The 22,111-nt window shown below is 35.5% G+C and overlaps 1 protein-coding gene across 1 annotated transcript; it reads right to left on the bottom strand.

Annotated features, from left to right (window-relative positions):
* Positions 1 to 6,184: 6,184 nt before the first annotated feature.
* rbm25b (RNA binding motif protein 25b) lies at positions 6,185 to 21,064 on the bottom strand. Its single transcript, XM_037751186.1, has 17 exons — positions 20,911 to 21,064; positions 19,555 to 19,651; positions 18,873 to 19,075; positions 17,893 to 17,950; positions 17,548 to 17,708; positions 17,179 to 17,364; positions 16,995 to 17,078; positions 14,155 to 14,423; positions 12,835 to 12,952; positions 12,433 to 12,522; positions 11,276 to 11,349; positions 10,724 to 10,874; positions 10,050 to 10,494; positions 8,144 to 8,439; positions 7,898 to 7,996; positions 7,762 to 7,809; positions 6,185 to 7,101 (listed from the first exon to the last, which is right to left on the bottom strand). The coding sequence occupies exons 2-17, from the start codon at positions 19,628 to 19,630 to the stop codon at positions 7,009 to 7,011; spliced, it is 2,451 nt and encodes an 816-aa protein (XP_037607114.1). The 5' UTR covers positions 19,631 to 19,651; positions 20,911 to 21,064; the 3' UTR covers positions 6,185 to 7,008.
* Between the last annotated feature and the right edge of the window lie 1,047 nt (positions 21,065 to 22,111).

Here is a 22,111-nt window from a genome sequence, read left to right as displayed (position 1 = left end):
TGCGTCTTTGTCAGCTGCTGTGAGTAGATTGAATGAAAGTGCACCACACCTTAAGTTTTTAATTTAAGGATGTTTTTCCTTTTGTAATTAGCGTGTTTTTCAGCACTAAACATTAGGTACTCCTACTACAAAACTCTTAAAGTGATTGTGACTCAAACTGATTGCTGGATGAATTAAAGGGCAAAGAGTAGGATATAATTAAACTCAGGTCTGTAATGTTTTCTGAAACTTTTAAAGTTTTTTTTACATCACAAACATGGAAAAGTTGGTATGAAGCAGGCTGGAATTTTAAATTGAGAAAACCCAAAATGCAGATATATCTATAAAAAAGTCAAGTGAATAAATCTTAAAATGTATCAGCAATAACCTGTGAAAATATTTTGACATGTCTCTCCATGTGGCATTAAAAAAGTTATTTTATCATTTAGAGTGGTTGCATTTGAATTGCAGTGTTTCTTAAAAATGTAGTCATTTTACTTTAAATTAGTAACATTTAGTTATTGTCTGGCTTGTTGCAAATTCACATCCCTATTCTAGTTTTTCCAGTTTAACAAAGAAAATGACGTAAGAAAAAAGCGAGTATAAATCACTGATTACAGGGTAAGTGCAGGAATCGTGAAGTTAAATTAGTTAACTTACATAAAAACATGAAAAAGTCATAGTATAACATGCCATACGAAATGGCATAAAAAGTCATCATATATGTCATAAAAAAGTTGTAGTATAATATGTCATACTAAATGTCATGAAAAGTCATAATATAATGTCATAAAAAGTCATAGTATACTATGTCATAAAAGTCATAGTATAATATGTCATACAAAAAGTCATAATGTAGTATATCCTAAAAAAGTCATAGTATGTCATAAAAAGTTGTAGTATACTATGTTAAAAAAAAGTCATAGTATATGTAAAAAAAAGTCAGTATAATATGTCATAAAACGTTTTAGTATATTATGTCATAAAATAAAGTCATAGTATATGTAAAAATTAAGTCATAATATAATATGTCATAAAAAGTCATAATATAATATGTCAAAAAAGTCATATGTCAAAAAAAGTCATAGTATAATAAGTCATAAAAAGTCATAGTATAATATGTCATACAAAAAGTCATAATATAGTATATCCTAAAAAAGTCATAGTATAATGTCATAAAAAGTTGTAGTATACTATGTTAAAAAAAAGTCATAGTATATGTAAAAAAAAGTCAGTATAATATGTCATAAAACGTTTTAGTATATTATGTCATAAAAAAAAGTCATAGTATATGTCAAAAAAAGTCATAATATATGTCATAAAAAAGTCCTAGTTTATGTATAAAAATGTCAGTATAATATGTCATAAAAAAGACAAAGTATATGTAAAAAGAAAAAAAAAAGTCTTAGTATATTATGTTATAGAAAAGTCATAAAAAGTCATATTATAGTAAGGATGGAAGGATAGATAGCAGAGTTGGGTGCAGAGTTGGAGGATGGAGGTGATGAATTAACATGTTGTACCAGGAGGGACCTGTAGGAGGCGCTATCATGGGGATCAGTGTTCTGAGGTTGTGCAGGTTGATCGGTAGAGGAAGACGGGGTCTGCGTGCGGCCTGTTGGAGGTGTGTTTGTTTGAGACGGGACTAACAGCGTGGGAAGCATCATGTGGAGCTGCAGGTGAGCTGATAGCATTCAGCTTTACCTGTGTTGTTGGGATAGATCCAGTCTCTCTGAAACCGAGAGACAGCAAGTTAAAGTTGATAATAAAGCTCATGGTGTGAGTCCTGGAGCTGCTGGAGCTGCTGGAGCTGCTAGAGCCGGAGATGAAGTCTGAGGAGTCCATTAACACAGCCCTGAAGCTCCACCACCCAGAGTGGAGATGAGGCCTGCTGTTGGATTGGTTCCAGGTGGTTCCAGAGATGAAGGCTCAGGAGGTGGATATCACTGTGAGTAAACAAGTTTGCAGTCCATACACACAGTCATAATAGTTTGCAGTCCAAGTATAAAATGCAATAGTAAAAATTGAAGACTTAAAACAGCAACATGAATTTAAAAAGAATAGAGTTAAAAGTGGGTTTTACTTGGCATTAGTTAACTTACATAAAAACATAAAAAGTCATAGTATAATATGTCATAAAAAAGTTGTAGTATAATATGTCATAAAAAGTCTTAGTCTAATATGTCATAAAAAAGTTGTAGTATAATATGTCAGAAAAAGTCTTAGTCTAATATGTCATAAAAAAGTTGTAGTATAATATGTCAGAAAAAGTCATAGTATAATATGTGTGTTTTACTATACTATGATTTTTCAAAAAAATAAATTTCATGAAAAAAAGTCATAGGATAGCATGTCAAAAAATGTTATGAAAAAAAGTCTTAGTATAGTATGACGAAAAATGTCATAAAAAAAAGTCGTAGTATAGAATGTTGAAAAATTTCATGAAAAAAAAGTCATAGTATAGAATGTCGAAAAACTTTATGAAAAAAGTCAGTATAGAATGTCGAAAAACTTTATGAAAAAAGTCAGTATAGAATGTTGAAAAACTTTATGAAAAAAGTCAGTATAGAATGTTGAAAAACTTTATGAAAAAAAGGTCATAGTATAGAATGTAGAAAAATGTCATGAAAAGTCATAGTATAGTATGTTGAAAAATTTTATGAAAAAAAAGTTATAGTATAGTATGTCGAAAAATTTAATGAAAAAAAAGTCATAGTATAGCATGTTGAAAAATTTCATGAAAAAAAAGTTATAGTATAGTATGTCGAAAAATTTCATGAAAAAAAAGTCATAGTATAGAATGTCGAAAAACTTTATGAAAAAGTCATAGTATAGAATGTTGAAAAATTTTATGAAAAAAAAGTCATAGTATAGAATGTCGAAAAACTTTATGAAAAAAGTCAGTATAGAATGTCGAAAAACTTTATGAAAAAAGTCAGTATAGAATGTTGAAAAACTTTATGAAAAAAAGGTCATAGTATAGAATGTCGAAAAACTTTATGAAAAAGTCATAGTATAGAATGTTGAAAAATTTTATGAAAAAAAAGTCATAGTATAGAATGTCGAAAAACTTTATGAAAAAAGTCAGTATAGAATGTTGAAAAATTTTATGAAAAAAAAGTCATAGTATAGTATGTCGAAAAATTTCATGAAAAAAAATCATAGTATAGCATGTTGAAAAATTTCATGAAAATAAAGTTATAGTATAGTATGTCGAAAAATTTAATGAAAAAAAAGTCATAGAATAGAATGTCGAAAAACTTTATGAAAAAAGTCAGTATAGAATGTCGAAAAATTTCATGAAAAAAAAGTCATAGTATAGAATGTCGAAAAACTTTATGAAAAAAGTCATAGTACAGAATGTTGAAAAATTTCATGAAAAAAAAGTCATAGTATAGAATGTCGAAAAACTTTATGAAAAAAGTCAGTATAGAATGTCGAAAAACTTTATGAAAAAAGTCAGTATAGAATGTTGAAAAACTTTATGAAAAAAAGGTCATAGTATAGAATGTCGAAAAACTTTATGAAAAAGTCATAGTATAGAATGTTGAAAAATTTTATGAAAAAAAAGTCATAGTATAGAATGTCGAAAAACTTTATGAAAAAAGTCAGTATAGAATGTTGAAAAATTTTATGAAAAAAAAGTCATAGTATAGTATGTCGAAAAATTTCATGAAAAAAAATCATAGTATAGCATGTTGAAAAATTTCATGAAAATAAAGTTATAGTATAGTATGTCGAAAAATTTAATGAAAAAAAAGTCATAGAATAGAATGTCGAAAAACTTTATGAAAAAAGTCAGTATAGAATGTTGAAAAATTTTATGAAAAAAAAGTTATAGTATAGTATGTCGAAAAATTTAATGAAAAAAAAGTCATAGTATAGCATGTTGAAAAATTTCATGAAAAAAAAGTCATAGTATAGAATGTCGAAAAACTTTATGAAAAAAGTCATAGTACAGAATGTTGAAAAATTTCATGAAAAAAAAGTCATAGTATAGAATGTCGAAAAACTTTATGAAAAAAGTCATAGTACAGAATGTTGAAAAATTTCATGAAAAAAAAGTCATAGTATAGAATGTCGAAAAACTTTATGAAAAAAGTCAGTATAGAATGTCGAAAAATTTCATGAAAAAAAATCATAGTATAGCATGTTGAAAAATTTCATGAAAATAAAGTTATAGTATAGTATGTCGAAAAATTTAATGAAAAAAAAGTCATAGTATAGAATGTCGAAAAACTTTATGAAAAAAGTCAGTATAGAATGTCGAAAAATTTCATGAAAAAAAAGTCATAGTATAGAATGTCGAAAAACTTTATGAAAAAAGTCATAGTACAGAATGTTGAAAAATTTCATGAAAAAAAAGTCATAGTATAGAATGTCGAAAAACTTTATGAAAAAAGTCAGTATAGAATGTCGAAAAACTTTATGAAAAAAGTCAGTATAGAATGTTGAAAAATTTCATGAAAAAAGTCATAGTATAGAATGTCGAAAAACTTTATGAAAAAAGTCAGTATAGAATGTCGAAAAACTTTATGAAAAAAGTCAGTATAGAATGTTGAAAAATTTCATGAAAAAAAAGTCATAGTATAGAATGTTGAAAAACTTTATGAAAAAAAGGTCATAGTATAGAATGTCGAAAAACTTTATGAAAAAGTCATAGTATAGAATGTTGAAAAATTTTATGAAAAAAAAGTCATAGTATAGAATGTCGAAAAACTTTATGAAAAAAGTCAGTATAGAATGTTGAAAAATTTTATGAAAAAAAAGTCATAGTATAGTATGTCGAAAAATTTCATGAAAAAAAATCATAGTATAGCATGTTGAAAAATTTCATGAAAATAAAGTTATAGTATAGTATGTCGAAAAATTTAATGAAAAAAAAGTCATAGTATAGAATGTCGAAAAACTTTATGAAAAAAGTCAGTATAGAATGTTGAAAAATTTTATGAAAAAAAAGTCATAGTATAGTATGTCGAAAAATTTCATGAAAAAAAATCATAGTATAGCATGTTGAAAAATTTCATGAAAATAAAGTTATAGTATAGTATGTCGAAAAATTTAATGAAAAAAAAGTCATAGTATAGAATGTCGAAAAACTTTATGAAAAAAGTCAGTATAGAATGTTGAAAAATTTTATGAAAAAAAAGTCATAGTATAGCATGTTGAAAAATTGAATGAAAAAAAATCATAGTATAGCATGTCGAAAAAAGTCATAGTATAGCATGTCGAAAAATTTTATGAAAAAAGTCATAGTATAGAATGTTGAAAAATTTAATGAAAAAAGTCATAGTATAGAATGTCGAAAAACTTTATGAAAAAAGTCATAGTATAGAATGTTGAAAAATTTAATGAAAAAAAAGTCATAGTATAGAATGTCGAAAAACTTTATGAAAAAAGTCATAGTATAGAATGTTGAAAAATTTTATGAAAAAAAAGTCATAGTATAGAATGTCGAAAAACTTTATGAAAAAAGTCAGTATAGAATGTTGAAAAATTTTATGAAAAAAAAGTCATAGTATAGTATGTCGAAAAATTTCATGAAAAAAAAGTCATAGTATAGAATGTCGAAAAACTTTATGAAAAAAGTCAGTATAGAATGTTGAAAAATTTTATGAAAAAAAAGTCATAGTATAGCATGTTGAAAAATTGAATGAAAAAAAATCATAGTATAGCATGTCGAAAAAAGTCATAGTATAGCATGTCGAAAAATTGAATGAAAAAAAAGTCATAGTATAGAATGTCGAAAAACTTTATGAAAAAAGTCATAGTATAGAATGTTGAAAAATTATCTGAAAAAAAAGTCATAGTATGCAGGGGTCTAGAAGGCTGCCAAGGCGGTTTTGCCCCCTGAATGCAAATGCACCCAGTAATGTTTGTATACAAGAAACACGTCTATAGGATGTCAGAAAAAGTGAAAAAAGAAAATTCATAGTGTAGTATGTCATAAAAACTTCACATAAAAAGCCTCAATTGTTACTAAATGAATTAATCAAATTGACCCCACGGACATCCTGGGTTAACTAAGTTATACATTTGTGGTTTATTAGGAACAATTTATTGTATTTTGATTTTTAGTATTAAGTTTAACTTTTATCATCCCGCTCTATGACTGTTACAAAATCAAACTAAATAAATTTAGTTGTAAATTGTGAAATAAACTAATGGTGGGTAGTGAGAAAATCAATTGGTGGTTCACAAACCGTTATAAAAAATCAATTTTATTCAAATGTTCACCAATACAAAAAAACAAATGGAGAGCATCTTCACAACTTCAAATAATTTTTTTTTCACCCGTTCTTAGCTCATTTTTCTGATAGTGGTTATGACGTGTGTGTGTGCTTTTACAGCTGCTGGGATGTCACCATCCAAGATATATTCTGTGAGTTTTGTCATTAAACGCATTTCAAAATGACAACTAGGTGCTTTTTGAGATGGTCTGAAGACGAGAACATGCCAACACATTTATCAGGAATGTGATACGGAAAAAAATCTATTAACGAGATAGAAATTGTGTCCAAAACCCTGAATAAATAACCCTGTAAAAAAAAAAAAATTCACATCCTTGTTGTAGTTATGCATATTCTAAAGTCTACTTAACCAACCCACATTCAACTGCAAGCCAGACTTCACACCTTAGAGACTTTGATTGCTCGTAATAACCCTGCAGACGACTCTTCCCACAAAGTGTGTTGGCATGTGTACAAAAAATATTATAGGACCTTCTTATCTGGCAACAATGGTCCTGGGTGCCTATCAGCAGTTTCCTCTCAGAATTATTTCATCATAGTCAATTAATGACATACTTTATATACACGAAAGCACACCGACACAGTCAGCACCTGCAAACAGAGAGGGGAAAAAACATTGACCTGAACAACTGGTGAGAATGAGCAGAATCTGCACTTCCAGTCTGTACTGGTTTACGGACACGTCGCTTCGTTTGGGGGGTGACATAATTGCGCTACACTATTATTATACACCATGTATGAAAAGGAAAAAAGTTGATCTTCATTCAGTGACTTTTGCTTATTTCACCAGTCCAATCTTCTTAGCTTCGGTTTCATAAATGAGTAACCTCCACATTTTCACTATGAAGACTTCGGCTTCTTCGTCAAGAACCTAAAGCAGGAGACAAAAGGAAAGTTTACTGAGTTACGCATGTAGATGAAGGGTGGGACCTTTGACACATCTCTCAACTATCGCTATCTAATTAAGGCATAAAAATAAAGCCAATAGTAAATCTGTAGGTAAAAGCTTATTTTAGAAGACATCCATTTTCTTTTGTTAAAGTAAAAGAATACTTAAATTTGCCAATTATAATTTCTCAGAGCCGAATAGATGTTGCACATTCAAATGTAAAATATTCAGTTTACTGTCATATGACACAGAAAAGCTGCAAACTCTCACATTAAGGAAGCTGAAACTGACAAATATTTGCATGTTACTGATGTAGTGAGGAATATACATAATCCTAATGTTTTGAATTTGTTTTCATCCAGCTACAAAAATGGGTTAAGAACATGACTTCATAACCATGGAGGTGAGTGAAGTCCCAGCTCAGTGTGCGACACAACGTCGGAATCAGCAACAAACATTGTAATCAGTGCATCTCTAGATTTAGCTATTTTTATTTCTCACATACGTCACCATGAAGAATGTTATAATTTGACTAGAGTTAGAAAGTTAACACCTACAGATTTTACTTTTTCATCATTCGATTATGACCAAAAAGATAAAGAACATTAACATAGACAACTAAAGTCTGTTAAGATGACTCACCATAGCAACATCATCCAGGATACTCTGTGGCATACTGTGAGCCATCACCTGGGAAAGACAAAAAAACATCAGGATCATTTCATGTTTCACTGCCCCTCAAATAAAGTCAACTGTTCAGACATCACATGATCAATACCTTGGAGCAGACAAAGTCCACTAACGTCGCCTCTTCCTCTCCGATGTACTCGATAATCTTTTTATTGATCCAGGGCCGAACGCGTCGCTCCATTAACGTCTGTTTAAGAAAGAGAGATGAAGGCAGGTTTTGTTTTAGAAGTGGTGTAAACATCTGCTTCCATTTCATCCAACTATCAACAACAGCTTTTGTAAACAATGTAACCACTCAATCTGAAATACAACAGATTGTTCCTGGTCTCCTCACCGTGTCCACCATAGTCCAGTCCAGCTCGTAGGAGAACAGCTCAGGCTTGGCTGTGGGAATCTTTTCTATCAGACTCTTGATGTGTTTCCGTTTCTCCTCAGTGTTGGCCCCCTTGATGCTGGAGAGCCCGGCCCCGTCCACGCCGAGGCTCTTGTCGTCGTCGTAATCCAGAGGTACCAGCTTCCTCTTGCGAGGCTGTTCGTCAGTTTCTTCGTCGTCAAACTTGTCGAAGACGCTGTCCACGGGCAGCTTCTTCCTCTTCCCTACGTTGGGCTGACTGGGGCTTCCTGAGGCACCTGGAGAGGACGAGGACATTCATGAATACAGTTTTGGTTTACAAATCATATATTTCTCTTGCATTTAGCTGGAATATCTTGTTCTGCAGTGACTGAATCCTAACAAATACATGACATTTTCTTAAATGTTTACATACAACGGTGTATTAAGGCAATTGTAGGTAAAAAAAAATAATAATAATTACGGAGCCAATTTATTACTTTAATCTCAGAATATCAGAGTTTTTTTCTCAGAAATTTATGGAAATTATTATTTTTTTCTCTGAATATTACCCCGGCTCCCTAATTATTTCTTTTTTTCCTACCGAGGTCCTAATACGCCGTTTACCAGTATCTGTTTCAATAAAAGGAAAAACTATTAATGGAAGTAAAACAAGCAGCATGCTTAAATTAATTAATCTTTGATATTTGTAATGTTACAGGAGTTTTCTGTGACTGACAATATACTTTTCATGTGCAGACACTTTTCCTAATTCTGCCTCGCCTACCTCTTAGTTAAAGTGATTTCCTACTTTATCCAGACTACATTTTAATATCCACTGAAAATCTTTGTGCTCCATACTGACAACAGATATGCAAGCTGCGCATTCTGGTACATGTAGGCTACTATCGGTGCAGTATCACTGTCTGTGTTTACATAATTAACCTATTACTTTTACTCTTGTGAGCGAAATGCATCATAATTTTGTTCCGTTGTGCACTTGACATGTGAATAATATGAATGACAATAAAGTTAATCTTGAATTCATCTTGAATGATTTCTCCCTTTTTGGTTGTTGAACATTGTTATCTACAAAAATCTATCTGTAACTTTGACCTATACCAATACAATTAATACTTTTTTTAACAGGATTACTACGTGTGTTTTAGAGGGAAATCTGGCAACATTATGGTATTTTTTTTATTTTCCTTTAGCAGTGGAGCTCTTGGCTGTCAGCATACCACTGACATGACTTCTTAATAAATGTCCTGAGAGTAGGGCTTCAACGTTAATCGTTTAGTTGTCAACTATTAAATTAATCGATTAATTGGTTTTGACTAATTTAAGAAAAAAAAAGTTGAAAATTCTGATTGCAGCTTCTTAAATGTGAATATTTGCTGGTTTCTTTACTCCTCTATGACAGTTAACTGAATATCTTTAGGTTGTGGACAAAACAAGATATTTGAGGACGTCATCTTGGGCTTTGGGAAACACATTTTCTGACATTTAATAGACCAAACAACTACTTAATTAATCAAGAATATAATCATATCGACAATGAAAATAATCGTTAGTTGCAGCCCTATTAGTGATTAATCTGCCAGTTATTTTCTCAATTAATCAATTAATCATGTATTAAAAAATGCCCATTGCAATTTACTTTTAACTGCTCACTTTGGTCGACCACTTACAAAAATATAAAACTGAGAAAAGCAGCAAATATTCACATTTAAGAAGCTATGACGAGTGACTGTTTGGTTGTGACTTAGGTAGTCAGAAATGTTAATTAATTGATAAACAAAACTGTTGCAGATTAAATTTCTGAGTTACTATTTAACTAATAGTTTAATAGAATAGTAATAATAGTTTTAGCTCTGTTACAGCGAGGACACATTTCTTTTAGACTCACCCAGTTTGAGATTGAGGCCGAACTTTAGCCGGTGCTCCTCCTGCGGCAGCGCCTCAGGCGGCGAGTTCTCGTGGGGGATGATGATGCCGCACGGCGACTCGTCCCCGGGTGTGTTGGGGGACGCGCCGCCGCTGCCCGACGACACCGAGGGCGCCGCCGTGATGGGCCGCATCGTGGGCTTCAAGCACGGCTTTACGTCAGGGTTGTCTTCGTCATCGTCGTACTCCTGTTCCTCGCCCTCCTCCACCTCGTCGTCCGAGTGGGCTGGGGGCCTCGCACGGGGTTCTGCTGCTGCTGCTCTCTCCGGTTCCTGTCGGCGGTCCCGGCGTTCTCGTGAACCCCTGTGGCGTTCCCGTTGTTCCTCCTCGGGCTCCGGCTCCGGCTCGGGCTCCGGCTCTGGGATGATGGGAGGTTGTCTCAGACGCTCCTCCTCTTCCTCCTCCATCTGGACCAATAGGCGGCAGATATGCAACAAGATTTAACACCCAATCAGTGTTTTTTACAGAAAAGAAGGTCAACAGACAATGAAAGCTGGACACCAAAGATGTGCAGAGATGCAGAGAGACTCGGATGATAAAGTGACCTTCACAGAGACAACAGACAGCATGCACACTCACTGCAGATATACATGCAAACACACGCACACACATTATTATTGTTAAGGACAAGCATACCCTGCGTAGCTCTGCGTCTGGGTCTGGATGTCCCTCGTCTAGCAGCCTCTGTCTGATCTCCTCCAGCTCCTCCTTCTCTCTCTTCCTGTCACGCTCGTCCGCCTCCATCTCCTTCTCTCGGTCTCTGAGACGCTTCTGCAGCGCACTGCCCCTAGGGGTCGCATCAGAAATAACAGCCTTTAGAACAATAGCTGCAGCATTGCATCTGCTACCACAAGTCAGATCTGGGTCACACAGCATCGGCTGCGACTCCTTTTACTATGTTTTTAACATGTTGAGGTACCACATGGCTCAGATATGTCATTCTGAACAATGAAATCAAAACCTAAAAAACGTTCAGTCTTCATATGTTTTGCTAAAATTCACAACGTTTCTGACACTGAATTGATTAGATGTCATTAACATCACACATCTTCAGATTTAAGGTATTTAAAGGCTGCATATCAGATGTAAATCCTACTTAAAGAGGCACATGTGTGCTTTTATTTTTGATTTACGATCTACTTCTAAGTAAAAACAACACTTTAGCATATTTGTTTTAACGTTGCTCACCTGTAGTACTTGGGGTCGTCTCTGTCATCATCGTAGTCTTCGAGAAACTCTTTCAACCGTTTGCCCTCTTTCATCTGAAGACACACAGGACCACGCTATTTCTTCACCATAATACATTCATTTCTGCTCACAAATTTTATTGTCTAACTTATTAAATTGAATCATATGAAATATTTTATATATATATATATATATATATATATAAATATAAATAAATATATATAAATATATATATATATATATATATATATAAATATATATATATATATGAAAGCTCGATCTTGGAGACACAATAATATACGCACATTTAATAAAGCTTTTCATTTCACATGATTAGCTCATAAAATGTATCCCTACATGACAGACACGTTCAAGTATATATCTTTAAGCTCACTTACATTCTGTAGTGGAATTAACAGTGATTCATGAGATTTGTGAGGTTTAAGGTAAAACTAGGTAATATTCTGGCTTGTTAACCCTCTGAACTCCAAGCAGGTTACGGGTGTTTTTTGCTTCCGTCACGTTTTACTCACTGTGGCCTCATTTTTTCACCGCAATATACAAGTTATGCACCTCTATAGAAGCAGCACAATCAGGGAAAAATGGGGCGTTTTGCTACACATGGGTGCTATACATATTGTTCTATTTACATTTTTACAACCTCAACTTACAACCGCTTTTGTCCTCTCCACTTGAAACACAGCAGGCAGTTCAGTCGAAGTTTAACTGAGTTTTTTTTGTTACACGACTGTTGGGCTCAGATGAGTCATTCATGGCTTCATAGTTGCACTGAGGAGCGCAGAATTTAATGTTTTTTTACAGGACCTGTTAGTATAAAAGGTTTATTTTTGGTGAAATTTTAAATGAAACATGTAGAATAAAATGATTTTGTGTTAAGCTTTGATTTGGCTACTTTTCCTGATGGAAGCATTCATCACACATGATGATGAAATTTGAAAACGATAACTTCTGTTTTTACAGTTTCTGTCTGTGATAAATTGTGTAATTTTGGTGATTTTCTAAAGAAAACATGCTTTTCAAACCCCCCGACGGGTTGTGGAGTTCAGAGGGTTAAATGAGGACAATGTGTACACCAAGCGTTCAAAGTAAAGTAGGACACCTCTGTGAACATCAGTGGTCATTCAGTGTGTTCTCACCATTTCTCGTCTGCGCTCATCTTCCCTCTCGGCCTCCTTGGCGTAATCCCGTGCCTTCTTCCTCTCCCTGAGCTCCCAGTTTTTTAGTCGCTGTCGTCACAACAGTATCAGGTAAGCCACAATCAAATACAATCATGATCCATCACATCAAGTGAGTCAGTAATACACGCATTGTTATTTATCCACTCCACCCTCTTTACAATAGACCCGTTTTTGGTCTTTAGGGGGAGATAGCAGGTCAACAGTATAGGTCACATAGAAGTGGTGTACATCATCTGAAAGCTGGGAACCTGAAGATTAATTTGAGGTAAAGATCAGCCACACAGTGCTGACATTTAGAAACCTGTGACCGAGGAGCAGTGATTTTGGATACAGCCCTATAACCCTTCCAACCTTTCCTACCTCCTGATAGGCTGCCTCCTTGTCTCTGAGTTTCCTCTCCAGCTTCCTGCGTTCATACGACTCCTCTTCATCCTCTTGGTCTCGTTTCTTTTCTCTGTCTCGGTCTCGACTCGGCTCCCTGCAAAAACAAACAAAAAAAGGAACCAATATACATCAGTGTTAAGTTTAAGTTGAGACAGGAAGATGTCAATCAAGCATGGTGGATATACACAGTATGTCCACATGGTCCTGAGAAGAGGTTTAATTGATCAATGTGAAAACAGCTATGTGAATGTGTAGGACTATTAGCAGCTGTGGAAAGCTTTTACTAAACATACAACTTTAAACCTCTATACACTGTACGACTTTGGATTCATTTTGTCGTCAATTCAAACAGTGGTCCTAGAACAATTGCATCTAAATTATGACAGTGCTAACACATGGCCAGAGCTTGTATTTTGCTGCATTTTCAAAACCAAGAGCAGTGCAGGTGCTAAGATCATTGCACAATCAGGCATGCCTCAAAATTTGTATTGTACAGTCTGACATAAGGGCCCGTGTCCATATAGCGAGTGCCAGCATCTTTTATTCAATTGTTCCCAATGAGGAGAGAGCGTATGCGGCCACATGCTGCCACCTCGAGAAAAAACTCTGCACCCAGCGTCTTTTTTTTTTTAGTGTTCTGCCTGTTTCGCTTCTTGTTGAAAATCTCTGAACTTTTCAAAAAAGCGCTGGGGACGACACTGTAGAACATGGAGGAGAAGCTTGTTTTGGCCGCCCATCCTGAACTTTATATGTCTTTATATGTTGTCTCCGATGGATCGTCCTTTTTGCACTATGGCTATCAGACTGAGCGGTGACAAGCTCATTCATACAAAGTATGAGTACAAGCATCCTCCGGTTGGTGTTTATGGAGAAAAAACGATGTGAAATAAATAGATAGTAGCCCAAATAGATGATAAAAAGCAAAAGGGTGATGCTAGTCTATCATACAACAGGTGGTGATATGTTGTTAAGATATTGATGTCATAGAATAGCTGGGACGAAGCGCTCTGCGGACGCTTTTCTGCCAGAAAAAGACGCTATATGGACACAGGCTCAAAGACTGCAACCAAGAATTTGTACAGTCATCTCGCACAGTGTGACATGTAATGAACCTGCAACATCGCTGTTATCGCACAGTTTATAAGGCCCTTTAAACTAAGGCCCCTGTACACTTCCCATGCTGTGATCAGTCACGTCAATCAAAACTTAGTCAACTGTTGGTGACTTTATCTTATTTTCTCTCTCAGCTCTGATGTGCTTGATTGAAATCTGTGATATGAGTTTTTTTTCCTTCACCTGGATCGGCTGCGTTCGGGGGTCCTGTCCCGGCTTCTGTCCCTCTCCCAGTCTCGGTCTCGCTCTCGTTCTCTGGTCCTGCGGTCTTTGTCTCGGTCTCTCTCCCGTTCTCGATCTCTTTCCCTCTCGCGTTGTTCCTTCTCTCGTTCCTTCTCCCTCTCGCGGTCCCGTCGCTCCCTTTCCCGCTCTCGCTCTTTTTCCCGATCCCTCCGTTCCCGCTCAAACTCCAGCCGCTCCTTCTCCCTCTTGTCCTTCTCTTCTTCTAGTTTCTGCAGAACAAAACACAGACAGGGTTCAGCCGACGCCACGTAAGATCCAGTGAGTCTTTGCAGTCAATTTTCTACTGTGCACAGATCAAGTGGTTTCCAGATTTTTTGAAAGGTTTCATACAGGAACATGCCCTAGAGACTAATCAGTGCAAAGCTTGTAAAAGCTGGAATCCTAACCTGGAAGGATCAAAAAGCTCTCTCTCACAGAGAGACAGCTTCATCGTTCATCTAAAGCAATATTTTGCCGCTTCAAACTTGCAGTATTTAACTACAGTTTAGCAAAAAAATGTAACTGGAAACCACTTTAATGGTCAAAAAGATCTGTGGAACATGTTCAACTTCATTCATAATGAGAAAAAGGCGCTGCAAAAGACAAAGCTTTTTTCTCTCCTTAAGAGTCCTCCTCTCAGAACAAGGAAAAAACAAAAACAGAAAACAGGCGTCAGTCGTTTGTTGAACTAGTTGTTTGTGACTTACAGGTGTTGAACTATGGATTCAGCCCTTCGCTGCCCCTACAAGCCTTTTAAGTTAGGCCTGGGAGGAAAGCAGGTCACACGGTATACAAGGGAAAAACGTTATGGGATTCTGTCTTGCTTAAACATCATCATTATCATCATCAAAAACTAACAACCTTTAATTCAACATGGCATTCGGTAATCAAGAAATGAACATAATGAACATCAGTTATTTCTGCACAGATAAATGAAATTGTAGAAGCGGTCTTACCCCTGCAGGAGTCTTCAGCAGCTCTTCACGACTCATTTACAAACACACATACACGCTTCCCAAATCTGCCTTTAAGGGCATTACACACAAGGCTTTGAGTTCATTGTGTCTTTAGTTAAAACAGAATCAGACACAGAATGAGAGCACTGAATACAAAGACTCTAAATACTGAGCTTGGAGTATTTCCATTGCTTTTAGGGCAATTATTAAACAGAGTAATGTTCAGTAAGTGCAACGTTAAATTGATTTTATGTAAATTGCTTAACTACATCACAGTCGTGTGCATCATAGGGAGTCAGCTGGTCTTCTGCAAGATACACAGACTAATCTAAAAGCCTTGGGTGTAATGCAACTCAAGAGAAGGAAACTTATGACACGAGAAAGAAGATGGAAGACATTAAGCAACATTTTTTTTAACTTTACTATTAGCTCAGGTTAGATATTATTACTTAAGTGCATTAACTCAAGCACAAATCAAGTTTGCATCTGTTTTGTGTTTTTTTTACTTACCTCTGAAGACTGTCTACCAGGGCGTGCTATATAAATACTTGACCCAAAATTATTTTAACATAATTTTGCTATAAGAATCTAACAGCCTGTCAGACAGTGCTAGTGACGGACCGTTCGAACTGACGCACCGCACCGCCCGCCACCGGACGTTAAAGATCAAAGTAAGCGCGTTACACATATTGACCATCATCTTTTCTTGTAAAATAACCGGTGTAGTCGGTAACACCGGTGTTGTCACAAGTTTATTAACCGGTGGGAAGATTTCCTCACCGTCACATCTCTAGGGTTCTCTTAGATAATGTAGAAAACATGGACCGTGTACTTGAGTTTCATCCTGTGCAGTTTTGAAATACATACAAGCACTCACTGATCTATCTTGCAGAAAAGAAAAAGTAAGGCAGAGAGAATGATGGAGAGCAAGAGATGGAGGAGAGAAGTCACACAATAACACACACAGAGAGCACGTACCTTGTCAGTCTTCAGAATCAGCGTACTGCTGTGGAGAGGGCGCCCCCCCCACACTAGCATAATAAAAAGCTACAGCCAAAGTCACTGCAGTGGTTATTGACAAGAGTCCTTGTGCTTCAACATGAACACCATTAAGACAAACCATCATTTACAGAGGACTCGCACAGGTTCACCGACTCAAGCTTTCGGGGGCACCGCTAATAATGTCACAAAATCAGGGTCAAAAGGTTGGGAGGAACTTCTGTATTGTCAAATGGTTGGCTGAATAAAGAGCATCATGAGCTCTGATCAACACACACGAAAGTGCAGTACAGTTGCCCCTATGCAAGTCCTCAAGAGGGGGGCGCCCAGTATATGTATATAGTAAATAAAGGCTGATACTTACATCCTATCCTCGCAACTTTTTCCAAAGCTCTGAGATTCATCTTGCTTTAGTCACCATATGATCACTATCATAATGGTGGGGTTTAATGAATAGATTAGCTTTTAAGTAACTTTACATCGTCTCCATGCATTTTTGTGTGATGAATGAAGAATGGATCTATAAAAAAAGTCACACCTATAGTTTCACTACGTTGGTCACAGGTGTCAAATCAGGCCTGAGAAAGGTGACAAAAATACTAGCTGTCTGCCTACTTGTGGTGTTTGAACATTGAACATGAAACATTTCATATAAATATGGGGCAAATTAAGATGTTTGGTGGTATAAATTTTAAGGATCGCCAATTTGTAGCGTAGTATGCATGTTACTGAGATCAAAAAAAAAATCTGTGTTGACTAAATGTGCAAGCTCTAGGAGTGAACTATGTGAGCAGCTGCTGTCCAAAACCTGTAATGTGAACTACAAGATCAAAGGAGACACTTTACCTTGTGAGTGTCTCGAAATTTACTAATTTCTCTGGAAATCAGGTCTCTTTTGTCCTCCTCCATATCAATAGTGTTTATGTCGTCCTAAAGAAAAAGAAACACCAATGAAAAAGTAAATTAACACTTTTAAATTCCAAGAGAAGAACAGCATGAGTGAGAGAGGAGTAAACAAAAGTTTGTATACCTCTTCTTTTTTCTCCTTTTTCCTCTTTCGTCGCTGGGAGTCCTCATCCTGTGAAGGCGCGTTGAGTTCGGCAGCATATTCCCGCATCAATCCGTCGATAGCGCCTTTGACAATCTGATCCTTCTTCTTTGTCTCCTCGTCTAGAACATCTTCATCATCATCTACTCCATCTTCAGCCTTTTTATTCTGTCAGTAAAGAGAGATATCCTAGTTCAGTTTCACTACAATAAAAAATGTTTAAATCGCTTAACAAATCTGAGATGTGGGCAGCGATTCAGAGATCTGGAACAAGGCTAAATCCTTTGAGGTAATGAATACAGGCACACTGATCAAACTCATCACCAGAAATTCACTAAAACAGATTTATACCCCATTCGTAGTCTTTCTCTTGGCCTTCCACTCGTCCAGCTGAGCTTTAGTTTTGGCATCCACCTTCACCAATAGATTTTTGTCTCCAATCTGCAGGTCATGAAGCAGCCGCAGTGATCGCAATGTGGACTCTGGCTCCTTGTACTCACAAAACCCAAAGGCTGAAACAGATATTGAAATAGAAAAAAGACATCTGTGATCATGTACGGTTTGATGGGATAACAAATACAAATCTATGGAGTGACTGCTGGTTGGTTTTACGTAAAAAATGTTGATCTCCCAAGTTAGAAGTGGATGAAAGCATTTCCTGACATAATGAAGCTTGATGTGTGAATTATGATTTACCTTGAAGCTTGCCAGAGGCTCCTTGGACTCTCTTCCAGCTCAGAACAATTCCACATTTCTGTAACATGAGCACAAGGAGAAGAAGAGTTCACGACTCAGGTAGAAGTAGGAAAGAAATTTGACTAAAGCCTCGATTATACTCCCTAACGGACGCGTACATGGACAGCTGCGGACACCAGGGATGCAGAGTAGTTTATACTTACAATACTAGTTTGTTTATACTGTCCGCTTGGAGGGCGCGTGTCACACATGAGCAGTAGATCGCTACGCTACCACTTGTAGCGTAGTGGCCAGTACACGGACGTCCAGTCCGCACAGTACGTGTACACCCTCTGATGATGAAATTTACGTCACGCAGACCCCAGCGAACCCTCACGTACATGCAAAGTATAATATAGCCTTAACCACTCAAATTTCTTCAACTAATCGATTAGTTGATTTAATCGACAGATCTGTGGAACCGAGTTTCTCCACAAAGAATCACACAAAAGCACCACTTTAAATCTTGTGTTTACCAGAGATGTGCTCATAAGTTTCTTGGAAATAAGTCATTCAGCATAAAAAATGACTTAAGAAATCTACTAAGACAAAAACGATCAATTAGTCGACTAATCAACTGAGACGGGACAGCCCTAGGTAGAAGTGAATTTAATAAAAAATAAAATAAATGCCACAGTACAGGATTCAGTTTCAACAGGTTGCTCACACACAATTTGATAATCAAATTCCATGATATTAATATATATAGCATCAGTGTTACAAAAAGAGTAATTGTTATTTGATTTATGTTGTGATCTGTAAGATAACTACATCTACTAAACAAACCATGGAGGTGGTACATTTGACTCCTTGAAAAAAGAATAACAGAGTAAAATTTGTGTAATTTCAAAGAAATCGTGGATGCAATTTCCATGCCCAAAAGACAGTTCTTTTGGATAACATATATAATATAATATTGTAAATCTTATGCTGTTCCTTACCGCAAGCAGCTGTCTGATCAGCATGTCTGAAGCTTTCTCCGATATGTTCCCCACAAACACCGTGGTGGTGGGGCCGCTGCTCTCATTGTTTTCTCTGACACGCATTATTTCCTTTTTATGCATCGGAGGCTTACTGATCACTTGCACAGAGGGCATCATTACTGAAGTGGGGGTCATGATGTGAACCGGGATCATCGGACCTCCTGCAACAGCCAAAAGGAAATTTACATCAACTACACAAGGCAAGGCAGCTTTATTTGTATAGCACAAAATGTAGTGTACAATAAATAGATGTAATATGTGCAGTCTATAAAATGGTATATGGGATGTAGTGTAAAGTAAGTTTAAAGTTTAAAGTGCACCAGTGGTTAGGAGAGGTGGTTGCAGGTAGTGAAGATAGTCCAGATAGTGCGTGTTTTAAGTTTAAGGTGGTGCAGATAGGTGCAGATTTCATGTGGGGGTCAGCCTTGGTTGTGGAGCCTGATGGCTACCAGCAAGAAGGACTGACCCAGACGCTTTGTGTTGTGCTTTGTGTGTAATATCTATAGATTATTGTAACTTCCAGCACTGGAGGTTCCTCTATAATCTGAGAGGTGGTAGGCTGCTAGTGTCCCAGTAGATAAAGTGAAAGAGGTTGTCATATATACATGTATGGTTGGACAGCTGGGTGCTTAACGCTTACCTGTAAAGCCAGCAAACTGAGGGGGCATCCCAGGAGGGGGCAACAGCGGCCGGTTTAAATGAGGGGGGAAGGACATTCTGGGAGTGAACGGACCAACCTGAAGAACAAACAGTGATGCCCATTAGTAGTCTATCAATACATGATGTGTTAAACTCAACACTTCTAAATCCAAACAACCTTTACTAAAGAATTATATCAGTCTCTTCAAACAGAAATTCAATTCTAAAATGTTTCTCTAAAAAAAGATGCTGAGAGTCTAAGATCGAAATTCTTCAAATGTCCTATTGTACCAAAAGTGAAGGAGGTTCACTTTAAGGTTCTCAATGAAATATATATAATATACCCCTCTCTGCTGAATTGTTAAGAAACCGTTTTGGTTTTGATCACAATAACTGCTCTCTCTGTGATGAACACATTGAAACTACAGAACATTTATTGTATGAATGTATTTTTGCTAATGCTTTCTGGGATGATTTGCATTATTGGTTGTCCACAAAATTGTTCTAATCTAACAAAGGAAAATGTTATATTTGGTACAATTGTGAAAGATCCCGTACACACAATCATTATGGAAAGTTTTTTATACATAAAAATAGATTCCTGAAATCAACACCAAAATGTCTCTGTTTTTCATCAGGAGCTGTGTCTTTACTTTTCATCTCTGAAACATATGAAGAAACAGAATGAAGCTATGAAGCTTTCAATGTTAGTTAGTTGAGGACCTTAACCTTACAGAGAACCCCTATAGCCTTTCTGTCTTCATCCACACTCTTATGCTCTGTACAACACTTTCCAGGCTTGTCTGTTCCCTTGTAGTTGTGGACTGTTCTGTATGATGCAATATTATAATGTACATTTCTCAATAATAAAATTTAAAAAAAACTTCTAAATCAAAACTATGTAAATTCAACATTAGAAATGTGCAAGTGTTAGCTTCTTTGTGTTTAAAGTACACAGAGGAAAACACTGCCAAGTTGTGTCACAAGTCTGACATAGATGTATGACCTGCTATCCAACTGTAAAGCTACTTAAAGTTAGCTTTACTCAGAGGAGTAACGTTATATCACTTATTATAAAATATATTAAGCCCCACTTAATGTATTATTACTTTGTTTTTAATCAAGGCACTTTGTGTTGTAGCTAAATATCTCAACCAAAGTTTAACTTAACAGAAAACAGCAGTTTAGCATGTTAGCATGTTAGCTACAGCTAGCATGAAGCACGCTACCCGGCTCCACTAAGCTATGCTAAGCTAACATTAGCATGAGCTGGTTGTTGTTACCTAACAATCAAAACTCAGTTAAAACGAACTCTTATATGAGTTAGGAATAAACGTGAAAGTGTTCCGATACGTACCCAGGATTAGGTGGCGTAGAAAGAGATTAAAAACAGCTTTCTGAAGGAGATGAGTGAGAGAATATCTTTGTAACGTCCTGATTGTTGGATTAGCACGCTGGCTAGTGAGGTCACAGGCCTTCAGAGAACATCTGCGCATGCGCAGTACGCACCAGACTACAGCACAGGGGCGTTTGTTTTGGTCATCGGGACGTGGCGGTTGGACGGAGCTAGAGAATGTTTTTTTTTGTTTTTTTAATACCTTATTTCAAAAGTTCAATACAATATATTCGTATGTTCAGATCTTTCATTACAATTCTGCAAACAATATTTTACAGTATAAAAATAATATAAAAATAAATTAAAATTATACAACAAATAAAATGGGAAAGAAGGAAAGAAAAAGATGAATAAAAACAAAAAAATAAAATAACTTAAGCAAAAATAAATAAGCAAACAATCTGTTAAACAATTGGAATAAATTTAAAATGTTTTTCGTCAATTTAGAGTTTTTGGAGTTTTAAGTTATCAATCATGCTAAAATATGTTTTAAAATCAGTATCTTTAAAAATAAAAAAGGAGGGTATTCTTTTAAGCCATATCATTTTATGTATGTAATATTTTTGCTAGGATAATAATCAAATTAATTATGTAAATCTACCGAAAAACTGGGATTGTTGACATTGAGTAATATCTCAATCTCTGTTGTTAGTAACACTAGTAATGTTCCCTTACTATTAATGGGGTTTCTAGATCTGATAGAAAAGGTACTAATGCTTTTATTAGAAATCATCTTGAACATATTTCTACTCCCATATGTAAATATAGGTGTCAATATTTAAATAGAAAACAATGGAACGCTATCTTTCCGTTACTAATTCCAAATAGAATCAAGGAGTTTCTGTTTAAGCTTGTACACACAGGTACTACCCTAAAGCTAATATTTGCAAGTTCTTTGCAACTGTTAACAATAGAGGCACTTTTTGTAACTGTGAAGGGGAAACTATTTAACTGTAGATTGTTTTCATGCTACTTCTTTTTGGTTTGATTTACTCCTCAAAACATTTTGAAAAAGACATCATGCTAACAAAGATTAAGATATTACTCACTTTTAACAACCCCAGTTTTTCGGCAAATTTACATAATTAATTTAATTAATATCTTAGCAAAATATTATACCTATAAAATGATATGGCTTAAAATACTTTGAAATATTTAAAAA

The sequence above is a fragment of the Sebastes umbrosus genome, chromosome 18, assembly GCF_015220745.1.
Source record: "Sebastes umbrosus isolate fSebUmb1 chromosome 18, fSebUmb1.pri, whole genome shotgun sequence".
Lineage (NCBI taxonomy): Eukaryota > Metazoa > Chordata > Actinopteri > Perciformes > Sebastidae > Sebastes > Sebastes umbrosus.
This window is presented reverse-complemented; position numbering and strand designations above follow the sequence as displayed.

Coding starts and splice junctions, on each gene's coding strand:
- rbm25b (XM_037751186.1), bottom strand. CDS start 19,630: ATGTCCTTCCCCCCTCATTTAAACCGGCCGCTGTTGCCCCCTCCTGGG. Junction 17,079..17,178: donor AAAAGGAGAAAAAAGAAGAG/GTATACAAACTT, acceptor CTTTTTCTTTAG/GACGACATAAACACTATTGA. Junction 10,495..10,723: donor CAGACGCAGAGCTACGCAGG/GTATGCTTGTCC, acceptor CTATTGGTCCAG/ATGGAGGAGGAAGAGGAGGA.